At 35.4% G+C, this 25662-nt stretch overlaps 1 protein-coding gene across 2 annotated transcripts in view; it reads right to left on the bottom strand.

The window, feature by feature from the left end:
• LOC123549952 (serine/threonine-protein phosphatase 1 regulatory subunit 10-like) overlaps positions 1–25662 on the bottom strand; it is an 88435-nt gene that overhangs the window by 22468 nt on the left and 40305 nt on the right. For both annotated transcript variants that reach the window (XM_045338404.2, XM_045338397.2), the window contains exons 3-7: positions 24891–24988; positions 17183–17269; positions 12495–12679; positions 11899–11970; positions 8574–9026 (exon numbers count right to left, since the gene is read on the bottom strand). In XM_045338404.2, the coding sequence (XP_045194339.2) occupies positions 8574–9026; positions 11899–11970; positions 12495–12679; positions 17183–17269; positions 24891–24988 (895 nt within the window). The remainder of the gene's footprint in view (positions 1–8573; positions 9027–11898; positions 11971–12494; positions 12680–17182; positions 17270–24890; positions 24989–25662) is intronic.

The following is a 25662-nucleotide window of genomic DNA, read 5'->3' on the forward strand; positions in this document are numbered from 1 at the left end:
AACAAAACTGTGATGTAAATTTTGCCAGATTAAGTATTGTACACTCCATTGTTTCTTGATGTTATCAAAAGATATGAACAGGTGTGCCATTTTGTTTGATAAAGATGTATTGTTCATAAAAAGAAAAAAATCTTTAATGTTTTTATCAGATCTTTCACGCAGCTTTGAACAGTGTACCAGTGACAGCATAATTTTTTCCATTACCAACCCCTAAAGGTCTTTCAAGAAATAAGATTTGCAATGTGCTAGAAAGCAATAGTATTGAATAGAAAATCTTCATATAAAATCAAAACAATATACAGTCGAGACTGCCTTAACGACCCCCTGAATTTAGCGACTCCCTGTCATATGCGACCCTGTTTTATGCTCCGGACGCAATTTACTATTAAAAGAGTCTGAATTTAGCAACTCCCTGCCTTACGCGACAAGCGACTGTGAAATCAGGCTCCCGAATCGATATTTAGACCGTTTTCAGCGACTTTGAGACGCTCCCTCACAAGATTTTACGCGATATAGTTACCGTTCTTTATCTCGCGTGAAGTTGTTTGAGACGAGATTCAGAACTTATTTGTTTACAAAAAATGGCCGATGAAAAACATAAAAAAGAACTGTTTTGACATTAGAACAGCGTGTTAAGGCACTTGAATTGCTCGATTAGGGAAAAGTCGCTGAAGAATTCGGAGTCGGTGCATAAATTAACTTTATTCCTGGTGAAACAAAAATATGGCGGCATTTAACAGGAAACGACGAAGTAAACATAAATTAAAGATGCAGTCAATAATCGAATAAATGTCAATGAACAATTAGTACACAAAAATATAAATATGATAAACCTCAGTGTGTAAAATAGTTCAAATGGAACATTTATATTTTACGCTCCGCTTTATTTTCTTGCCAGATCATGAGCTTAAATTTGTTTTATCAACATTATATGAATGATGCAAATTATTTGAAATTTATATTTTATCAATATGCAATTAAAAAATAGTATTTAATCATTTTCCACTCCTACCTTAAAAGAGGCCAATCCGATATTCATATACTTTAATTGGAAACATATATGAAACCAGCGTCATCCTGTTAAGTGAGACTGTTTTAAGAGACTCCCTGTCATATGTGACCCTTTTCTCTGCTTCCCAAAGTCGGTCTCTTAAAACAGTCTCGACTGTAGTTTTACATTTACCTATACAACACTTTATACAATACCATTATATTTCTAATAACCAGGCTGAAGCATTTTTTTTTCTAAAACTGGAAATAAACCTTTGACACTTTGCAACACTGGATGTGCATATTGCATGCAATGTCACAAATTATTATACAAAGTCTATTTTCTGTAATTTTGCCCCACCTGACGAAAGTATTTCTTTAACAGATCTTATTTTCTAAAATGGCTCTAGTCAAAAAGCAAAGCAATTTGCAGAATATAGGTATCTTAAGAACAAGCTTCTTCAATACAGACTAACATCACTATTGACTCAGTATTATTCTCTTACACTGCAACTTTCTTAAAGACACGCATCTTGCCTCTTTTGCATCCCTTTGAATACCGTTAATGGAGTAAATAATTTACAGTAACATCCGTCTATAACAGGCATCTCCCAAAACCACGAGTGACCTTGTCTATTTGATATATACCTCAGCATAGCAGGCAGACTTGCGCTTGTGTAAGTAAACATACTCAGCCAGATAATGTAGTTGTGTTCTTTAAGAGGGTCCATGTCAAAGACTTGGATGTACTCTACCTAGTTTTGCTTTGAGAGGGCCCCCATCAAAGACTTTGATGTGCTGTGAATAGTTTTGCTTTGAGAGGGTCCCAATCAAAGACTTGGATGTACTGTACGTAGTTCTGCTTCGAGAGGGTCCCTATCAAAGATATAGCTTTGTTGTATGTAGTTGGACTTTGAGATGGTTTCTATGAAGGACTTGGAAGTGTTGCATGCACTTGTCCTTTGAGAGGGTCCCTATCAAAGACTTGGTTGTGCTGTATGTAGTTGTGATCTTTGAGAGGGCCCCTATCAATGACTTGGATGTACTGTATGTAGTTGTGCTTTGAAAGGGTCCCTATCAGACTTGGCTGCACTGCAAGTAGTTGTGGTCTTTGAGAGGGTCCCTATCGAAGACCTGGCTGTACAGTTAATAGTGTGCTTTGACAGAGTCCCTATCCAAGATTTGGCTGTGCTGTTCCTTACATTGAGCATAATAATTGCAGAACCAGACTTTTTGAATAAACAGAGAATATAAAAGAAGAATACACTCTATCAAGAGTAGTACCAAGTCCGACAACTGACAACAATGCTGTGTTAACTTTGTAACCTAATTTTTCGGCTGTAGATCAAAACTTTCTAAATAAATATGTGTTTTAAAGATGCTTGTATCCAAGTGAAATTATGTTCATTTTAGAAGAAATACAGTAAAGTTACATGTTTTGCCAACTGTTCAAGGGTTATAAAATCAATTTCCCTTAATTAACTTTTTCCATTGGAAAGTGCACATATGTATCAAGTTTGATACTGGCAATGATGCTATAGTGTATTTCTTTGATCAATACTGTTATTCCATTTGTAAATGTGAGTTGTCACCTTAAAAAAGGACCATACATATAATAAAATATCATTTCGACTTAAGGAAATAAAAATTTTGTGGTTAAAGGAAAGGGAAAATGACAAACTACAACATGAAGCTGTCGCACTTCTGATTTTGTTGTTGTTGTTTGGTTTTACGTTGCACCAGCACAATTATAGGTCATATGGCGACTTTCCAGCTTTAATGGTGGAGGAAGACCCCACGTGCCCTTCTGTACATTATTTTATCACAGGCAGGTACCTGGGTAGAACCATCGACCTTCCGTAAGCCAGACGGATGGCTTTCTCACATGAAGAAATTAATGCCCCGAGTGAGGCTCGAACCCACATTGGTGAGGTGCAAGTTATCTTTAGTCAGCAACCTTAACCACTCAGCCTCCTGTCACACTTTTGAAAATATTGCATACACAAAAGGAAGGATATATAAAGATGGTAATGATAACCTTTAAGCATGGTCTAAAGTCATTATGCTAGACAGTCCTTGACATCATGGTGACATTCTGTTTCTGGCGACATTCTGTTTCAGACTACACACAGTGACTCCAACTTGTGCAGTCAGACCTGTACTTATCATTTCTAAGTATAGGGTACAACTATAGTGTTTTTTATGCAAACTTTGGCCCTATTCCCCAGTAAGCATCACCCACTCCCCCATAAAAACAGCATGTCTTCCACACTAATTTTGACAAAAACTCCCATTGGATATCACATCCATAATTTGTACTACTTGTGAATCTAAATCATTTGATATGTAGGGCTATTTAATCCTCACTGTACACAATTCTTCTCAAATGACTTTCCAAGGTGGTTACTATGGACAGCTTTTACTGTAATAGAATCATTGTTTGTGTAGGAGCAGTTGGGGGTGGGGCTGGGGGGCCAGTGTTCCACTTGCCCCTAATTTTGAGTGGGTACAGCATATGCTTTGGTCTCTCCAACTTCTGATCCAAAAAACTGATTTTCCTTAGAAATAACTACAGATAAAGGGGGAAAAGCTAATTTGAGAGAGCATGTTGATGTACTGATCAGGAGTTGATGTGATGTCTATTGCAAACAAGCGTAATACCAGTTTTTTTGCTTTGTATGTGTGCGTGCGTGCGGGGTGGGGGGGGGGTGGGTTAGGGAAAAAAATGAGAATGTGCAAGGATACTTAGAAGCACGGAGTATACTAAAACTGAAATAAACTAAAATGTTTCAGGCTTTGGCTGGGAGCTATCTTGAGTGACCTTGACCTTTGGGGTCCCTAACCGAAAAGCAGTCTTCCTTACTCAGTCCTTGTGCAGTTTAATGACTGTAGGGACAGTTAAGAAGATACAGTGTAGATGAATGGCTGGACTTGTGACATGATTCTTAAATGCTTCCCATTAGGGCAAAAAAAAAAGGAACTGAAATCACTTGTTTCGAAAATTTCTTGGGGATCTTATTGCAAGATCAACTACATTATTGATTTATAGCAAAATGCCTCAAGTCTAGTCAGTTTATATACACACAGCTGTGAACACTGATATCTGCTCATTCACTTTATATATGAAATACTGTCAACTCCCGTTTTGTTCAGGTTCATTTCCCCGTACATTCCAAGATATAATTATGTATATGCAGAGTTAGCAAGTTTGCTTGTAGTTATACTGATCAATATATTGAACTTGTTTATAACAGAAATTTAGTAAACCAGATGGAGGGATATATTTCATACTTACAGCTTATACTTTTAACAGAATTACCTTTATCACACATTTGTTGGTTTACAATATTGTAATAAAATAGATGATGATCAAACTGACTTTATAACAGGTAAAGAAAGAAGAAATTTTGATGTTTAAGCAAGGAAACCAAACATGTGTTAAAATTCTGTTTTTTTTCCGCATTGAATTATTAAACTTATTGAATAAAGAAGATAAAATGCTTTGCAGAACCTCAAATTTTATTACTTCATTCAACTTGTTAAATAAATTCTGTATGAAAAGACACTGATATAATATCCTCTACAGTCAAACTTTGTTCACTCAAACTTTGATAATGCGGATACCGCCCTGTCAGGTTCCAGAAATTCCATGAATACTATACATTGTTTGCTGGTTCAAACTAGTGATAACTCAGATTTAGCTGGTCCCCTTGAGTTTGAGCAAATAAAGTTTAACTGTATTTGTTTGTTTTGTGTTTGGTTTGTAAAGAAAGCAAGTTTGATGAAGTATGTCCTTGACAAAATGGATGCCCGTTAGTGTCAACTTCTTGCCCACTTTCCAAGCAAAGATTATGTTGTATTTGCTTTCAGATTTTATTGCCATTTAATTCAAAATTAAGCTAATTCAGACTGAAGAATTTTTTCAAGTGTTTCTGTCTCCTTGTCTTAGATACTGCTCAAAACGTAGTAAGTTCAGATCTGATTTTTAAAAGCTTAAAATAAACTGCCCTTGAAACTGATGCTGGTTTTGTGCAAACTTTACTGATCAACTAAAGCAGATATAACAGCTGTACACACTGCAAGCGAGCGGTATAGAGGGCTAAAATTGGAAATCAATGAATACACGAGGCATCTGGGAGTTTCAACTACATCCATGGTAGAAAATAATCAAACATTAACTTGTCCTATAATATGTGTCTTGCAAACCTTTCTCTCGTTTCTTTTGTTTTAAGCTTTTATTGTAAATGAATATTCAGTTTTTTTTTGTTCTATCTGTACAATGACTTACTAATACACTAGTATCTTACTTTATTTTCTTAGCATACAGGTATTTTATTTCATGATAAAGTTATTGCTCTTGTAATGGACTGAAAGTTTTAAGCATCTTAAACCATTTTCAGTTCCTGATTTAAAGTTCAAACAGACTCCTATGCTATATTTTTTCTTAAATACAGAAGAAGGGTCTTGATCTAACAATTATTTTTGCAATTTATGTCAACTTGTCAGTTTATACATACTGATGTGCAGGAATGAGGGATATAAAAGTGAATTTTCTACTGTTACACTCAAGTAGCACCAGTTTGAGAAACTGAGTTCATTGATGGAACAACCAGTGTGAACAAAATGCTCATATCTTCACATTGCTGGACTACCAGAACCCCTGTTTTATTACGAGTAAGACTAGCTCAATACAAATTGTGGCAACGATTTACAGATACTGTCATTGCTTTATGAAATAGCATTACTAAAATCACTTTGTCCATATATATTGGTTCCGTTTCATTAATTCAGTCAAATATAAATTATAATCTTTATATTTATTTTCTCAATCATCATTTTGTAAACAAGACATGGTTAGCATAATGCATTAGCCATTACCCTGCTAAACTTCTATAATGAACTTGCCCATCTTTCAGTATGGACAGTACCATTAACTGTTAATAGGGGTGCTTACCAAAAATATACTGAATGAAAGGCTAACAGTGCAGGCTGATCATGATCTACACTGGTCGCAAAGGCATAATCAGTCATGCCCAGCATGATCAGGGTTAGAGTATGGTTACTCATGTTATAACATTGCTAATGTGCAAAACTCTTTTCTGAGTAACTAATATGTACAAGTCATAAACATTCTTGGAATAAAATGTTCTTTATATAGGAGGAAGTTGCAGAAGCAGGATTGTCTATGTGGTGTATTCAACACAGGTTTATCAGTAACAAAGATATTCAGTAACCAAGACATCTTTGTTTTCTTGGTTTCATTCATAACAATGTTGTATATTCTATGATAAAGATCAGTAACTGCATAAAAAGTAATGGCTTTTTGCTGTGGATTTTTTAACTTTCAACAATTCCACCAATTAAGAGAAAGTTTGTACTGATTTTTTAAACACTAGCTTATTGCATTTAGATCATTCCCCTGCTTCAAGTGGTACATTTCTCTGTTACCTAAATAAAATCAATTCTTTTGCCCCATAATACTTTTTAACATCTTTTTTTTTTAATATTCTGTAGGTAGAGTTATTATAAATTAATCTATCCAGAGCAAACACCTCTGTACAACACATTTCAGTCATCCAAGTGGTGTTTGCTCTAGGGAGGTTCTTCTGCATAGTAATGGGACAGCTGTTTTGGTTCTGCATTGATATACATAGGCTATTTTGTGGACAGGTGTGCAAGTTCTATTTTACAAAACTTCTTTAAAAGAGATTTCCAATAATGTCTATTAAATGAAAACAACTGTACCCTAATTTTGCAGATATGTGTCACTTGTACATATACAAATGCTTTAAATGGACATTTTCACCCGACTAGGAAAGAACCCAGGTTGCAGTAAAGTGATTGGTACTTGGTGGTTGGAGGGGGATGGAAAATGAAGCTTTAGAAATTTATCTTTACAGGTTAATTCAACAGACCCATGAGCTACATGGTATTGAAGATGTTCTAAACAGAGGCCAACTAAAACTTTTCACCTGTAAGTCCTGAAGGGGCGTTTGCTGTTGGAAATATATTTTACCAGACCAGATCCAGGGACAGATATATTCTCTATTGTGTTAAAAGTTCAGCAGTGTTCTGTTAATGTAAGTTTTTTATTTATATAAATAGGAATGAGTACAATATTTAATGGGAAATGTTATCTAGTATAATGCTACTATTTTTCTTTCCTGTTTTGACACAGCTATTCTAGAACATTTTCACAATGCATTTCTGTTAATCAGTTTTCTTTTTTCAGTCATGTAACATATGTTTCTCCTGCTTTTTTTTTATTTTACACTGACCAAAACATAGGCTCATCTTTAAGTTTTACAAGTATTCTATAGGGTTGGTGGTCCTACCTGTTGTATGTCTTTCATTACCTGGCTGGCAGTTTGTGCTGAAACAGCTGAAATAGCATTGTAGTTATATACAGTCAAACCTGAGTATTAAGACACCATGTTAAAACCAAAATATTGGTCTTGATTTGAAGGTGGTCATTATTCACAAGTTAAAATAGACCCCATGCTAAACCCTTATCATGCTGGACACGGTGACGACTAATTCTGCCTTTGTGACCAGTGTAGATCATGAAATGTTCGCTATTCAGTCAGTATCTTTTTGATAAGCACCCCTATTAACAGTTAATGTTAGTCCAAATTGAAAGATGGACAAGTTCATTATAGAAATTTAGCAGTGTAAGGGTAAACAGAAAATGAAAGTAGTTGTCTTCAGAACAGGTTTGACTGTACAGAAAATACAGTCTGTAATACATGACCTAAAATGTTTTCAAAGCATTCAGGCTTGTATGTTTCTAAAATTTTGTAAACAATACAGAAATATGAGACACCAGAAAAATAGAACTCGTCTGAACCTATTTATAGAATACCAACAGTCTGAATGAGCTGAAACAGAGTTTACACCCACTGGAACGAAGTTTGACACCACATTCTAAATCAGATTAATTTTCCTTCTATAAAAGGGGCAGTTAATACGCCCCTTCCCTTCATAAAATTTCTTTTAAATCGCCCAGTTTTCCCCGAAAACTGACTTTACATCAGGTTTTTTATTCCCCTTTGCCCAAATACTGAGCTATTCACCCCCCCCCCCCCCGAATCACAGGTCTGTGCCCCATCCCCTCCTAGTAAAAAGAAACCCTGTTAAAACGTACTGTCTTTTTATCACTGTTAAAGTTTTGACCCATTATTTTTCCCCATATAATCTTAAAAGAACAGTTCCCAAAGTTAAAATTTTTTTTTCAATTTCTTGAACACTGAAATAGTGAGTTTAATTTTAGCCAAATTAGGATCTCAAATGAAGCAAAAACTGCAAAGCATTAACATTGTAGCAAACACAAAATTATGTCTGTGATTTCCCTTGGAGACGGCCAACATGTTTGCATTTTAACTACACTGGCAGTCGAGTAAAAAACTGGAAGTGTGCAGTTTTTGGTCTATTGCTGAAATAAAGGCAATTTAGATGCTGTTGTTCACAGAAAATGATCTAATATTTTTATATCCTATTTCTTTGTTTTCAAGGCACTGCTAGTATCAAATTTTTGATTTCAACAATATCGTTGAAACACAGATCTTTATTGAATATATAACAACCTGTTGATCTAAATTTGCTTGGTGGTCTTTTCACTGTTGATATTCTTTTCTTATCTGTATCATCAGATTTAGTACCAGTCCGCTCTTTATCACTTCCTAATTTAATATGTAACTTGAGCCCCGATCCTTGTCTAACGGTCACTTTGTCGTCACTTTCAACACTATCATTTGCATTGGAATCTTCTTCCTCAGTCTTTTTATCTTTTTCCTTGCTCCTCTTACTAGAGTCTGATTTATGATGATGACTAGAATCGTGTGAATGTTTCGAGTCTCGGCTCTTTGATTTACTATCAGTACTAGTCCGGTTTTCCGTACTATGCCTATGTTCACTATTGGATTTACTGTCACCTTTGCTACTGCTTGAGCTGTCTGATTTTTTGCTTGATTTTTCACTATGTTTTTTCTCGCTATCTCTGTCTTTGTCTATAACCTTATCTTTCTTCTTTTTGGTATCTGAAAAAGACATACTCTCTGGATGAATCTTCCTTCATCCATTTGTATTAATACTATTTTCAACATTAAATAACAGACATTCAAATATAAGCACACAAAATGTAACTTCAAGGACCTGAAATAAACTGCAGGAATCAAGAAATGTACACATTTTATAAGAAGAGTGACAGACTGTCACAAAATACGTCCATCATCGAACTTGGCCAAATTCAAGGACCATTATCCAAGAGTGCCTGAGGCGATTTGGCTCGTTATCTAACCTGGCAGAGATATTATGCCCATAAAAGGTGTCAGCAAGTTTGGTGAAGATCCGATGAAAACTATTTGACTTAAAGGTAGGGGTGCGTACCGGTTCACGATATGTATCGAATACCGGTATTCAGTGTTCGATCGATACATCGGATCGAACGTTTCTGTATCGCTCAAAATATCGATCAAAAGCTAACTACAAGGTAAATGGCCTCATTACCGCAGATACCTATGTATAATGCGCAGTTTTTTTTGACCCCCGAGACCACCCCCGAATCCTTGGCGCGCAGATTATACACCGGTATAGACGATTTTCCAATTTCAAAACAAGTATGTTTCCGATGGTCGCCATTTTGGTAAAGGGAAACTACTCTCCGCGCTAACTGTCACTGCTAAATATAAGAATGCCGTTACGTTCCATAAAAGATCGAATGGTTTAATTTTCTTTCAAACAAAATTAATTTCATATAAATTTGAAAGTATTTTGATTAAAGAAATAATAATAGATCACAAAATTTATTATACTAATTAAAGATCGAGTATTATCTTTAACAGAGATGAAACTGTGAACAACAAAATTGACAGAGGTGACACGCTAATTGCTGGCTACTTGATCATAACAAAAAGACTATCACAGTTTTTGTTATCGTTTGAGTTGATAAGCTCATGTCATTTTGAAAGATACCATTCTGAAATATTGAATCAGCTGTTAGTTATTTTTTCAAAATAGTTCATTAAAAAAGGTAAAACAACAATTCTAATATGCTTGCCTCTGTTTCCTTAAGAAAAATGTATCCAAGTCCTGTGATTTTGTCTCAGAATAGACCGACCTTAAAAGTGATAAATCAACACAAGTAATAAAGTTCATATTGCATTACTATAATGGTCTTGTACTCTGTTATTATTCTATTTGAAAATATCATATGATATATCGAATATCAATCATTTTGTATCGATACAAATATCGTATCGATCATTTTGACCGATACGCACCCCTACTTAAAGGGCTGACATGCTTTTGGATGCTTTCAGAGACGGGCGTATAAAAAGGTTTTACAAACTAACCATTTAAATTACTATATATGTATAAATGATACCAACAGAAAGCTTGAATTTTCACTTAAGTTTTATAAAAGATCTACGGATTTCACACAAAAATAAAATATGGGGTCTGCGTGCCAGAAATCCTCCAAGAAGAACATGAAAATGAATATATGCAATACATACTAGTACAACTTTACCAGAAGAGAGAGAAAAATATCAAACTGACTGAACCTGACTACTGTATTCCGATGTATACAGAAAAATGTATATCCAGAGTTAATTCACCTTTGGCCTTAACTATTATTTGACCAATGATAGAAGTATTGAACTGATGGGTTACTCCCCCTGAAAAACTATTAAATTTTAGAAAATCTGCTTTTCTTACATCCACATACAGAAAAGCAATTTTGGAATGAGAACATGCTACATAGTAAAAGATTGTAACATGTGTTACAATACCATTCAAATCTTGCTGCAAATTTTCAAATATAAAAGCTAAAATATTAGAAACATTATTTTCTTTGAATGATACAAATATTCAACAGAACTGAACTCATTAAATGAGGTAATCTATCACAGATGTTCTTTATTCACTACTGCCTGTGCACTATCAAAACAAGGTTATAAATACTCATATAGCCAAATAAGATTAAAACTCTAATGTTCAACATTACTTCACAAATTATTCCTGCAACAGTATTCCATAACTACAATGACATGGACAGCATTTTCACTTTACAAACCCTAAAACACTTGTTTCACAGCACATAATGAATCCAAATAACACAAGACTTGCACAAAGGAAAACAAACAAATAAATATTCTTTTCATACTCCTAATTAAAAGGTTACTTAGTAAGAATATCTTACATAAGTTAAATATACAGGGATAAATTTTACAATAAACTTAAAAATGCCAATTTCCTTTTTTCTTTGTTTTCTTCTTTTGTTTTGATTCTGTACTTAAAACAAACTATTTTTCTGCCTAGCATTTTTTTTTCATTCATTTTCCCAATGACCTTCCTTAAAAAAAAATCAAAGCAGCAATACAAATTTATAAACTGAATGCACTGGTAAAGCAAATGGATGGATTGAAGACTTTCATGAAAATTTTTCATTTAATTGTCTATGAACATTAATAGTTTTAAATCGAATGCTTCATTGAAACTGGCAGGTAAGCAAATAACTGAAGAGCTGACATTGTGGTGCTGTGGCAAGAAGCTAGACTACTTAATCAAGGTGCCACAAGTCTGATCCTCAATTCTTTCAACTAAAATTACAAACATTCTTTCAGACAAGTGTCCCCTATAAAGGTGTTTAATGCATGTCTGGCACACTAAAGAACAGGTAAGCTTCTGGAACAGGATGATCTGTATCTAACATTGTCCTCTAACATTAATGACTTTCTTCAGGACCTCATGGGTAACTCTATGGTTATAATCATTAAACTCTGATACACACAAGCACAAATAGCACAAAAAAATATACAAACAGCTTACTGACATACTTTAAACATCTGTTGTGATCAAAGTTATCAAACAGGATTAGAGTGTTATACAGGTTAGTTACATCTGCCTTACCATTGTTGTTATTATTTCCTTTTACTTTTTTCATCCATTCATCAAAAATGTTTGTGGCTAAAGTTTTCGTATCTGAAAAACAAAACAGTTTATGATTAAATATATAATATTATGTCTTAATTTAATGTACTGTAATTCAAACTTAAGATATTTGAAACTGAATATTAACTGAAATTGGAAACAACTTCTTTTGTTTCATTAAAACTGTTAAATTCAGCACAAAGACAAAACAAGCCCACTTAAGAGTTTACTTAAAACTTCTGAAGTCTGAAAACAATGTTTACCAACCGAAAGTCCAAAAAACTTCAAAGGGTATTTAATGCTGGTATTCTTAGGATTCATGTAATACTGTAAAATCATCAATATTCTTTCGGTACTAGTTTTCATGTGCTTCATGGTCAAGTCAATCCATGAAATATAATCTGACAATAAGTGAACTTCCCATTCATGTTATTTTATGTTCAAAACATGATCCAAATATGATCCGTATGAAATTGCCCTTTTAGCAAAACCACAAATTTTATACCCAAGAAATTAACTGATTTTACAGTACACATCGTATATAATACCAGTACATATTAAGCATGAAGACTTACTTTCATTCTCTGATTTACAGAGTTGTTTGATGGTTTTTGCAGCATTGTTTTTCTTCAGTATATCTACTGTGATTGGCAACAACTGATACACTTTGAGTATCTCCACCAGTAGCGGGTAGTTCTCGGTCTCTTTTGCTTCCTGTAACCAGCTGTTGATCGTGTCCCAGCCACCAGAGCTCAACAATCTGCAAGTCATAGTGGCATTCAAACATTTAGAAGCAACTCGCCTTTGTTTAACCTTTACCCTGCTAAATTTCTATAATGGACTGGTCCATCATTCAATTTGGGCAGAACCATTTATCATTTGAAGGGTTTTTTACTGAAAATTTACTCACTGAATAGCAAACAGCGCTGACCATGATCAGACTGCACGGATGTGCAGGCTGATCTTGGTCTGCACTGGTCGCAAAGGCAGAATCACTTGTCGCCAGCAGGCTAAAGTTTAAGCAATAAAAAGCTAAGTTATTTGAGACTAGCAGCTCAATAACCTCTCTTGTGCCATTACAATTTCAATTTGGACCATTATCAGTTCCATAATTTCTCTTCAAAAGGCTATCAGCTGAAAACATACTGAGGTACAGACTGGCTTTACAAAAAAATAATTAAAGTATTTAAAAAAATACTTTATAGTAAGGTTTTCTGCATTTGTAAGAGTGTGTCAAAGCCAGTAACTTATCTATTATTATAGAAATAGGGACTTTTCCCAGGAAAAAGTTGTGCACATCATGCCAGCTTCCATTATGGAACGACAATTAAGCAGTAAGAAAAGAAATATGATCAATACTGTTGACACTTGATTTACTCCTATAGTATCTTGGAAACTTTGAACCACGTTCATAGGCATCTTATAGGTGTATCGACTAAGTCTCTGCCATTGTAACTAATTAAGAGATCCTCTGGCTCTAAATATAATTGAGTCGTGCCATGAGTGGCCAACATAGTGGCTTTGCGACCAGCATGGATCCAAACCAGCCTGCGCATCCACGCAGTCTGGTCAGGATCCATGCTGTTCGCTAACAATTTCTCTAATAGCAATAGGCTTTGAAAGCAAACAGCATTGATCCTGACCAGACTGCACGGATGCGCAGGCTGGTCTGGATCCATGCTGGTCACAAAGACACTATGTTGGTTTTCTCATGGCACGGCTCATATTGTATCTCAGTATATATACCGGTATGATAACAGCTTTAACGTAACAATGTTACATTTACATTTGTTTCCACAGAAAAAATATAAAAGGATACTCGCTTTGTTACTGGGCTGAAAAGCAATCTGCCTGTAAAATGTTAGTCAAGATAGAATGGATATTAAATATCATTGGTTTCTTAATATATACAAGAAGTAGATAGTCTCCCAAGCAAGAAATGTAGATAAATGTGGCTACTATAAAGTTTGGCTAAAAGTTTGCTATTTTCAAAACTGGTATAATCAGTTATTGTGGTAGAATATTGGCAAAAACAAGAGCACCGCCTTGCGGGTGCTGACGCTCATCTGATTTTTTTTGTGTAATAGAAATATTGTCCTACCCATGATTTTCTAAGTCTAAAAAGGGCTATCATTCTTGCAAAAAGCAGGATAGAGTTATGTTTCTTGATGTACAGTGTCCACTTATGATGGTGAAAAACTGTTGCAAGTTTTAAAGCAATAGCTTTGATAGTTTATGAGAAAAGTTGACTTAAACATAATACTCAACCAAGAAAATGATTTTCTAAGTCCAAAAGGGGCAATAATTATTGCAAAAATCAGGATGGAGTTACGCTGCTTGCTGTACAGGGTCAGCTTATGATGGTGAACAAGTGTTGCAAGTTTCAAAGCAATAGCTTTAATAGTTTAAGAGAAAAAGTTGACCTAAACATAAAACTTAACCAAGAAATCTGATATTTCTAAGTCCAAAAGGGGCCATAAATCTTGCAAAAAGCAGGATGGAGTTATGTTTCTTGCTGTACAGGGTCAACTTATGATGGTGAACAAGTGTTGCAAGTTTTAAAGCAATAGCTTTGATAGTTTAGGATAAAAGCTGACCTAAACATAAAACTTAACCAAGAAAACTGATTTTCTAAGTCCAAAAGGGGCAATAAATCTTGCAAAAAGCAAGATGGAGTTATGTTTCTTGCTGTACAGGGTCAGCTTATGATGGTGAACAAGTATTCCAAGTTTCAAAGCAATAGCTTTGACAGTTTGGGAGAAAAGTTGACCTAAACATAAAACTTAACCAAGAAATCTGACATTTTCTAAGTACAAAAGGGGCCATAAATCTTGCAAAAAGCAAGATGGAGTTATGTTTCTTGCTATACAGGGTCAGCTTATGATGGTGAACAAGTATTCCAAGTTTCAAAGCAATAGCTTTGATAGTTTAGGAGAAAAGCTGACCTAAACATAAAACTTAACCAGGCAACGCCGACGCAGACGCTGACGCCGACGCCGACGCCGACAACCGCTCAAGTGATGACAATAACTCATCATTTTTTTTCAAAAAATCAGATGAGCTAATAAATCTTGTCAGGAAAATTTCTGACTTTCCAAGATTCAATAAGCTCTATTTCAGAGATTGCTCAGATTTTTTTTCTTTCTTATCAGTGCTACTGCCTTGTGAAGAAGTGTGATTGCAGGCAAATAATATAACACACTGACCACAGAATGAAGCACCTGACACCTAATTAATTACATCTACAGTCGTTTTAGATAGGCTTGCATGTTCTGATCAGATAAATATCACGGTACAACAGGAACATATTAACAAGTATGCCCATGAGCAGAACATCGAGCCCGCCAGCTGTCAAGTGTGACCCAGACCATAGACCTGGTTCTTGCACAGGACACTCCGTCTCATAATGGTGAACATTCATGCCAAGTTACATCAAAATCCCACCATGCATGAAGACGAAATGCTCCGGACAAACTTCAATTTGACTTTTGACCATCAACTGTGACCTAGACCTTTGAGATAGGAATATGGGGTTTGGGCATGACATGCCTTCTCACTGACGTAAACATTCATGCCAAATATAAACAAGACTGGTCCATGCATGTCAAAGTTATGCTCCAGACAAAATCGGACGGACACACGCACGCAAGGACGGATGCATGCACATACACCAAACAGCAGAAGTGGCGACTAAGTCGGGCTCACCAAAAGCAGGCTCGACAAAAATAGTCATTCATCTGATTATAGATCTACTGTGATGAAAATTCAAAGGTCAAGGAAGCCAGTCAAGCCACAGAACTTGTTTTTTGTTGGGTTTACATCTCACAGACACAATTATAGCCAGCTTTGATGTTGGCAGGCATCACGGGCAGGCACCTGGGCAGAACCACCAACCTCCCGTAGGACGACTTGAAGGCTTCCTAACAAAGAAATCAACACCCAGAGTGAGGCTAAAACCCACATCAGTGAGGGGAAAGTGATTCAAACGACCTTAACCACTCGGCCACAGAGGCCCCTCAAAGAACTTTTAGGATATTGTATGATTTTACAAACATTTAACTGATATCTCCTACTACTAACTTACTTTTCTTAATTCAACATAATCAGGATTACAGTCAAAACTCAGTAACAAGAAATGTTTGGGAAACACATATGCAGCTCATGAAATGGTACACTTTGCGTAGTACAGAACAATATAATGGGGGAGATTCTGTGTTAGAACTACAAAATAAAACTCAAAGACCTGCATTTCTTTCTACAGTACTAAAACATGAGTAAAATCACCACACCAACAGCAAATTCACACATCTGAAGGAAAACAACAATGAATAGATTTCTTTTTTCCTTGTGTAATTTGTACCACTTGAACCAAAGTGAAATTCAATCCTTCGAAACTACAGCACTACAATCAGATCTGCTTAAAAAGAACTTATTTTGGCAAGAATGAGTCAAGCTATTAATCAATGATCAAATTTGTCAATAATATTATTATGATATCAGGTTTCTATAAAGAAATGAACCTATACACATGTTAGTTTGTTTGTTTGATTGTTTTGGGTCTAATGCCATTTTTCAACAGTATTTAAGTTATGTAACAGCGGGCAGTTAACGTAACCAGTGTTCCTGGATTCTGTACCAGTACAAACCTGTTCCCTGCAAATAACTACTAACTTCCCCACATGAAATGAGGTGGAGGACGAATGATTTCAGACACAATGTTTTGTATCAAATCGTCGCAGAGAACATACGACCCACCCTGGGATCGAACTCACGACTCCGCGATCCGTACATCTGAGCTATCCCTATTCAGCTAAGCAGGCGGGCAAACAGGTAGACTAGAGAAGTGTACACTGAGTTAAGCTATACAGTGTAACTGATATATCCACCTAACATATTATTCAGCTCTTACTAAAGAACAACTGCATATATGAATTTGCTTTTAAGAAAAACATTTTTATCTCGTCATCAGATGAACTAAATACAACTTTAACCTGTAATACAAGTTGAGACTCAATGTCAATATAAGCTTGCAACAGAGTAGCACATGCAGCAGCTGGATAGCTCAAATTCATCAAGGATGAGAACTATTTGCAATAACGGGATAAATAGGCAAGCCGACTGATTAAAAACATCTTTGACTTTGAAAATTCCCACCATATCTTTTATATCAAACAATAGTAAAGTATGAATCAAACAAACATAAAGGCCTAACATTTTATTTTAAGACCCAACCTAGAGTTAAGACAAGAAACACAAATCTTACTTCTCCAATGTCTCGGCTGACGTCTCAACCTTCAAGATATTTATGTAGATACACTTGCTCACCAGTTTGTTGGCATCTTTCATCAAACTGCAAGTAAAGACAACTTACGTTATTTACAGTTGCAATTATCAATTTTTTTATGCAATATTTCACGCTAAAACAAGACATCTGGGAATTCTACAAATATCAGGATTTTCAAAACCAAACCAAAGTCGTTTCTATATGGCATAAATTTTTCAACTCTCATTAAACTCCTGTAATTTAGAGGATACTGACTTTCTTTTTTCAGTATCAATGGCATTAATTTTGTTAATGACCCGCATGCTCCATAATATGCAAATTAATTTCATTTGAAATTGATTCATTTTATCCTAGTTTGAATAATTTTTCTTTTAGCACTGGTCCTTGATCTCATAATGCAATATACAGGCCAAATTTCATTTCAGTCTGTCAATCCAAACTTGAGTTATTGAGTGGACAAGATGAGATTATGTGCTCATATTCCCAACTGCATGCCTGACAATCTAAACAGCATTCAACATTCTATCCTACCAGTGTTTTCAATTTTGAACAAGAGGCCTAAGCTGTTTACTTGACCGTTATCATATGACCTTAAATATATGTCACAGCACCTTTATCATGAAAGGAATCCATTTATATGTTCAGTAGGGTATTAGATGGACAAGAGTTTCAGGAATATACAGACAAAATGGTGGTTTCTAGTGTTTTTCCTATAATTTTGCCAAGTGACTTAAAGATTCTTATGCAGTGAAAACCCGGTTTCCAGATTGTCATTTATTCCATTAATTTTTAACATACATTGTGACTAGATTTCATGTAAATCGGGTAGAAAATGTGGTCTCTGGAGTGATAAAAAGGTCATCCCTGTGATTTAATGAACTAGTTTTTAACCAAGATAACATAGTTTCAAAATTGACACACATTCTGCAAAAAAAAAAAAAAACCCCACAAAATTCTGACCTAGTTTCATGTAAATCTGGTACATTGTAAGAAATGACATTACTGGAATATTAACAAAGATTTATCATCTTTTGACCTAGTGACTTAGATGACTCAGTTTCAAAGTTGACCACATTTCATAACAAGAGGTTCCTAAAGATCCTGCATTGCTCATCTGACCTTGTTCTTACTCCAGAAACCCCAGTATCTAATTTTACCTAGATTTCATAGAGACAAAGATTTTGACCAAGTTCTATGTAGATCATTATCCAACTTTTTTTGATCTAGTGACACAGTTTTTGACACTCAGGTACCCCACTTTTGAACTTTACCTAGATTTCATACAGACAAACATTCTGACAAAGATTTACGATCAACAAGATGAAAAAGTGGCTTTGAAAGTGTTAACAAAGTGTTTCTATGATTTGACTTAATGTAGAGATTTACCCTAAGCCTTCTTTACGCAAGGGAAACAATCTAATTATATAATGTAATTGTTGAGTGAACACCATTTCTTAATCCTAATCCTGCCCATGTTATATCAGTGCAAAAAAAAAGTAACCTATCTATGATAAATGCCATGTATAATTACACAGTTATGCATCTAACAGTCTTGAAATTGATTTCTTTGATTTTCTCATATTTCTAGATATTTTTCCTATACTTTGACGCATATGTATGGGTAGTTGAGATTGTTCTCTTTCCAGCAGTAGCCTTTTCAACATATTTCACCTTGTGAAATTCTGTGGGTTTTGACTTTTTTAAAAAAATCGTCTGTTTGTTGACAAATTTCACCACAAAAAATGTCCTACTTTCCCCAGGGCAATCAATTATTTGATCTTTACATAGTTTTTTATTCAGGTTGCTAATCCATGTGGCAAATATGCATGCTTTTTTCATGGTTAGAGGTAAAACGTGGGTAGTTTGGATGAGATACTAGGTCAATTGTCACCTAAGCCTATCATAAAGTCTTTGCGGAGTTGTCTCCATTTTTTCCAAATATTTCTCCGGGATCATTTTTTTTCAGCTCAAATAACTCTTTTTCAGGAAATGATATTTTAATATTTTTTTCAGTTCTTATATTCTGATGCAGTTAACTTCACATACATATAATATAGATAGCTCCAACTTGAAGTTTGTATTTTCAATTACAATGCCTACTTAATGAGCTAGTTTTTTACCAAGTGACCCTGTTCCAAAATTATCCTAGATTTTAAACAGACAGACGAATTTCATGGAGACAAATATTCTGATAAAGATTTATGATAATCGACAATAAGAAAATGTGACTTCTAGTGTTAACAAGGTTTTCTATGATTTGACCCAGTGACCTTGTTTAAGACCTCAGGTAACCCAGATTCAAACTTGATCTAGATTTCATAGAGACAAACATTTTGACAAAGTTTTATGAAGATGAGGTACAAAAGAGTGTTAACAAAGTTTTCCAATTAATTGATCTAGTGACCAAGTTTTTTTTTTCCATCCAGATTACCCTGTATTATAAATCAACTTGTACAAGGTTTTATTGATGATACCTAACATTCTAACAAAGTTTCAGTAAGATTTGTGACCTCAAGAGTATAAAGTTTGTTTGTTTGTTTGTTTTGGGTTTAACGCCGTTTTTCAACAGTATTTCAGTCATGCAACGGCTGGCAGTTAACCTAACCAGTGTTCCTGGATTCTGAACCAGTACAAACCTGTTCTCCGCAAGTAACTGCCGACTACCCCACATGAATCAGTGGTGGAGGACTAATGATTTCAGACACAATGTCGTTTATCAAATAGTCACAGAGAACATACGCCCCGCCCGAGGATCGAACTCGCGACCCCGAGATCCATAGACCAACGCTCTTACCTACTGAGCTAAGAGGGCGGGCCCAAAAGTATAAAGAGTCAAACTGTTCACAACGCATAATGGGCGAATGCTCTGACCCAACTTTGTGAAGAAAAGTTAAAGTGTGCTCTGTAGAATATTTTCAAGGATAAGCATCAAATTCAAGGTCTGTGTGAGCCCTGGAATCAAACTTGTGAAATATTTTTACCGGTACCACTGGGATTGGGAATATTAGCAGTTTTTTGCTCAGAATTGTTTTTTTTTGTTTGTTTGTTTTGGGTTTAACGCCGTTTTTCAACAGTATTTCACTTATGTTACGGCAGGCAGTTAATCTAACCAGTGTTCTGGATTCTGTACCAGTACAAACCTGTTCTCCGCAAGTAACTGCCAACTTCCCCTCATGAATCAGAGGTGGAGGACTAATGATTTCAGACACAATGTCGTTTATCAAATAGTCACGGAGAACACACGCCCCGCCCCAGGATCGAACTCGCGACCCCGCGATCCGTAGACCAACGCTCTACCTACTGAGCTAAGCGGGCGGGTTAAAACTGAGGCAAAATTAAAGTTGCCTAAATGTACTTACCCGGTATTACCGTAGAGATATTTCTGAAAATGACATGTTTTGTTTTTTATAAACACTTAATATTTTTCATAATACTAACATGTACTGTTTTATCATCAACAAATAAGCCCATCTAGAAAGAGCCCCTCATTTTTAACAAAATATCTACTTTTTGTACCTTTCCATACGTTTTCTTTAGTTTTTTAACATAAAATTTCTATTTGTGAAGTCATATTTTCATTTTTCTTTCAATTTTGTGATGTTGCATCAATAGTTATTTTTCAATTTCAATGAAAAAACAACAATGTTTTAATCACCATAAACTATAATTTTGTTTAGACTATGTACCAAGCTATTCAAAATAACTCCATTATTTGAGAGACTTCAGTTGGCAATTTTTGTCTGGGAATAGCGCAGATAAACTTGTTCAGTTCGGAAAAAAAAACTGTCAGGTGAGCTAAACATGAGGGCCTTAAGCTAAACAAGAGGGCCTTAAAGGCCCAGTATAACTCACCTGACCTAGTTCTTACCCCAGATAACCTAATATATAATTTAGCCTAGATTTCATAGAGACAAACATTGTGACCATGTTTTATGTAAAATCAGATATATCATTAAATAAGATTTTCAATGATTTGACCTAGTGACATAATTTTTGGTCTCAGTGTCCGAACTTTTGAACCTGACCTAGATTTCATACAAAGATTTATTAGGATCCAAGTGGCCTCTAAAATGTTAAGTTTTTCTATGATCTGACCTAATGACTTGGGAAAAGTTTTTTCCAAGAGACCCAGTTACAGATATACTTAATTTTAAACAGACAAATATTCCGACCAAGACTTAGAAGATCAGGTAGAAAATGTGGCCTTTTGTGTGTTATGATCTGACATAGTGACCTAGCTTCTGACCTTGATACAGACTTCCAGAAAGTCGTCGGTCCAACGGACACGACTGGAAAATTTTGATCCGGTCCGCAGTTTCTTAATCCAGATGCTGTTCGACTGACCTGCATTTATCGTACCCCGAGAACTGCAACATCTCGGACAAAATATCAAAATGGCGTCACTTACATATTATGCCTGGGCAGAACCGGGAAAGAAACGTAAATTAATGCCCAACAATCGTAGTGAAAGGAAACAAATGTATGAAAATAAGAGGGTTGACCGAACATTTAATGAGAAATGGACTAAAAATGATCACAAACCTGGCTTGAATATGAATTATGATGGAGAAAAGCAACATATGCGGTACACTGACATTTTCTTCGGTCCGGCATATTTTTTTTCGGTCCGGCATAGTTTTAGGCAATGCTGGACCAAAATGTCCAGCCATTTTTTCCAACTTTCCTGAAGTCTGTTGATAATCCAGTTTCATACTTGACCTACCGGTAAATGTCATAGAGACCAACAATCTGATAAAGTTTTATAAAGATAAAGTAACTAGGGCCTCTAGAGTGCGAGAAATGTTTTTCTATGATCTGACCTAGTCACCTAGTTTAGTACCTTTGGTAACCAAGTTTTGAACTGGACTTAGATTTAACTGAGACAAACATTCTGACAAAGATCTATGATGATCAAGTAGTCTCGAGCATTAACAAGGTCTATCCATGATTTGACCTAGTGACCTAGTTTCTGACTTCGTGTAACCCAGTTTTGGATTTAATCAAAATATAATATAGACAAACATTCTGACAAAGTTGAAAGATCAAATAGAAAATGAGGCCTCTGGAGTGTGAGAAAGGTTTTTGATACATTTAACCTTATGACCTAGTTTTTGACCTCAGGTATTACTGTAATCCAGTTTAAAACCTGACCTAGATTTCATACAGATAGTCATTCTGGGAAAGTTTTAAAAAGATCAAGCAGAAAATGTGGTAGACCTATATCATTAATAACGTTTTTCTATGACTTAACCAAATGACCTAGCCTTTGACCTCTGGCAAACCAGTTTTAAAGTGGACCTAGATTTAATGGAGGCCATCTGAGAAAGTTTTAAGAATTTCGAAAAGAAAATGTGGCCTCTAGAGTGTTAACAAGAATTTTCTACGATTTGACCTAAAGACCTGTTTTTGACCCGAAGTAACCCAATTTTGAACTTATATTTCATGGAGACAAACATTCTGTCAAATGTTCATAAAGAGGAGGTAAAAATGTGGCCTCTAGAGTGATAACAAGGTTTCCTATTAACTGACCGAGTGACCTAGTTTTTGACCCCAGATGACCCAGTAACAATCTCATCAAAATTTTATCTAGGGTAATATTCTGTACAAGTTTCATTAAGACTGGTCTAAAATTGTGACCTCTGGAGTGTTAACAGTCAAACTGTTGATGACACAAAATGCACACAGGATGATCACAATCGATAACAAGAAGGCCAGGTTAGCCCTAGATTGCTAAGTTACGCTGCTTGCTTGAATAGTATTGGTACTGAAGATTTTTGAAGTTTGAATTATGTATATGTATATAGGGAAAACTGACCACGCCCTTTGGCGACCATGTGTTTTTTTTACAAATCGAAATAATTTGAACAATCTTTGTAAGGGGTCACATAATTTATTTATTTTGTTGGGTTTAACATTGCACCGATACAATTAGGTAATAAGGCAACTTTCCAGCTTTGATGGCGGAGGAAGACCCCAGGTGCCCCTCCATGCATTATTTCATCATGAGTGGGCACCTGGGTAGAGCCACCGACCTTCCGTAAGCCAGCTGGATGGCTTCCGCACATGAAGAATGCAACACCCCGAGTGAGACTTGAACCCACATCGATGAGGGGCAAGTGATTTGAAGTCAGCGACCTTAGCCACTCAGCCACAGAGGCCCCTAAGGGGTCACATCAGACCATTTGCTTGAAACTATTTTAAAATCGGTCCAACAGTTTCATACAAGATTTTTTTTTAAAGTTTTCACTATACCGGTATTATTGGGAAAAGTGACCATGCCCCCTTTTTACGAATCGGAATAATTTGAACAATTCTGGTAGAAGGTCACACAAGGACTATTTGTGTGAAATTAATTCAAAATCTGGCCAGCAGTTTCATACAAGGTGGTTTTTAAAGTTTCCACTATATACATGTAGGGAAAAGTGACCCCCTGGTGGCAATGTTTTTTGACGAATAAGAATATTTTGAACAATCTTTGTAGACGGTCACACAAGGACTATTTGTGTGAAATTATTTTAAAATCTGGCCAGCAGTTTCATACAATGTGGTTTTTAAAGTTTCCACTATATACATGTAGGGAAAAGTGACCCACCAGAGGCAATGTTTTTTGACGAATAAGAATTTTTTTAACAGTCTTTGTAGAGTCACCCTTCCCCCAAGTGTTAGCACTGTGTTTGATGATAATGTACATCTATTTCACCAGAGACCATGACCTTTAAGTTAGGGTCTGAAAACTTCGATTTTCCGTTTACTTACTCTTTTCTTAAATTTCTAAGTATTTCAATACAGAGAAGAGTAAGACTGGACACAAAAGTATGCTTTCTTTTAAGTATTGTACTTTGTCTTAACTTTCTTAATATACTGTGCTGATTAGATCGTTTTAGCTAGGATGTTTCTGTAGTCATATACTTAATATTATTTTTTTTTATACTTTTAATCTACTGCTACTTTATAATTCATGTTACTGCCTTGCAGTGCTTATGTTACTTATTATTATCTCCGTCTTTGTAAATAAATATTACTTGACCTGACTTAACATGACACTGGCATTAAGGACAACAGTGGTCTTATCGGAGCATATCAACTTGAACTGGGGTATTACTCTGAGAATTGCAACTGAACTTTTTGATGCTAGAGTTTGTGTTCTTAAATTACTGACTGGAAATAATAATTTATGGTTTAGTGAGACCCAAAACCCAAAGTGGTAACATAATAGCCAAGGCAACTGTCCCTCTAAGTTTCAAACATTTGTATGCCCAAGGTGCTCAGAAAAATGTTTATTTTTTTCAGTGTGGGTACTCTATGGATGACCAATGACAATTCACTTGAATGGTTTTGATAAAAGTATTTACACATCAGCCTATTTCCCCATTTCACATAGACGATTATATGGCACACGCTTGTATTACTACTAAAGAAATTCAAATGCGAAGTCCACATGTTAGCAATAATGGTCTACTCAGTGGCAATTTGTATTTTGCAGTTTTGCACACTTTATTAATTACATCAAGATTTATACTCAGTTCACTTCTGGAGATGTATACAAACACATGTATGGATTTTGTTTAAACATATTTCATTGCTCTGTTATAAGAATAGATATTTTATAATCACTATCTACATGAAATCTGTTTACTGTCACTCACTGAGCAACCATCAGAAGGGAATAACATTATTTTGTACTTACTTTGCAACTCTAACAGCCTCCGAAGGTCCCATAATTGCCCCATTGGGTCCAAGTAGCTCATTGAGGGCCTTCAGTAACTGCTGTGGGTCAAGGGGAGCCTGGAAAATACAGAAAAATGCAAAATTAACACTGAATATGGAAAACTACTAACAAAACATGAAAATATGATACACAGATGTCAAAACTGACATCATTATTAGTGATTTTGTGGATAAAATGCTAACAGAGTCTACTGCTACGTAACTCAGTTAGTAGGTAGTTCAATAAAGCATTTTTCCCACAATTCCACTGTGCTCAGTATTGGCAAATGGCATATATTAAGACAGATAAAACGAAATATACTTAGAACAATTCTAAAATACCATCTAATCATCTTGTAGTATGCACCTGAAAAACACAAAATATTAGTTGAATAACATTAATGACAATACTTCAATCTATTAAAGCATTAATCACACCATATTTTCTATCCAACATCTATCTAAATCATTATCTCATTAAATTATAAACAAAACTATTAACCCTTGTCATCAATCATTTGTGAATTTTCTCTGAATACAGTTAACAATCTTAAAATATTTCAATTTAAATGACTATTTATTTCCTACGTTATAACAAACTTGTGTTATTAATGGTCTTGTGTACAGAGCTGCAGAGACCTTAATGGATAAGTCATCTACCACAGGTTCCAGCCCTGTAAGAGGCAGGTCTTGTTGCTGAAGACAAGACCAGTTGGTGAGCTGCCAGCTAGTTAAATAATGGTTACCAATTG

This window comes from Mercenaria mercenaria, chromosome 15 (assembly GCF_021730395.1).
Source record: "Mercenaria mercenaria strain notata chromosome 15, MADL_Memer_1, whole genome shotgun sequence".
Classification (NCBI taxonomy): domain Eukaryota; kingdom Metazoa; phylum Mollusca; class Bivalvia; order Venerida; family Veneridae; genus Mercenaria; species Mercenaria mercenaria.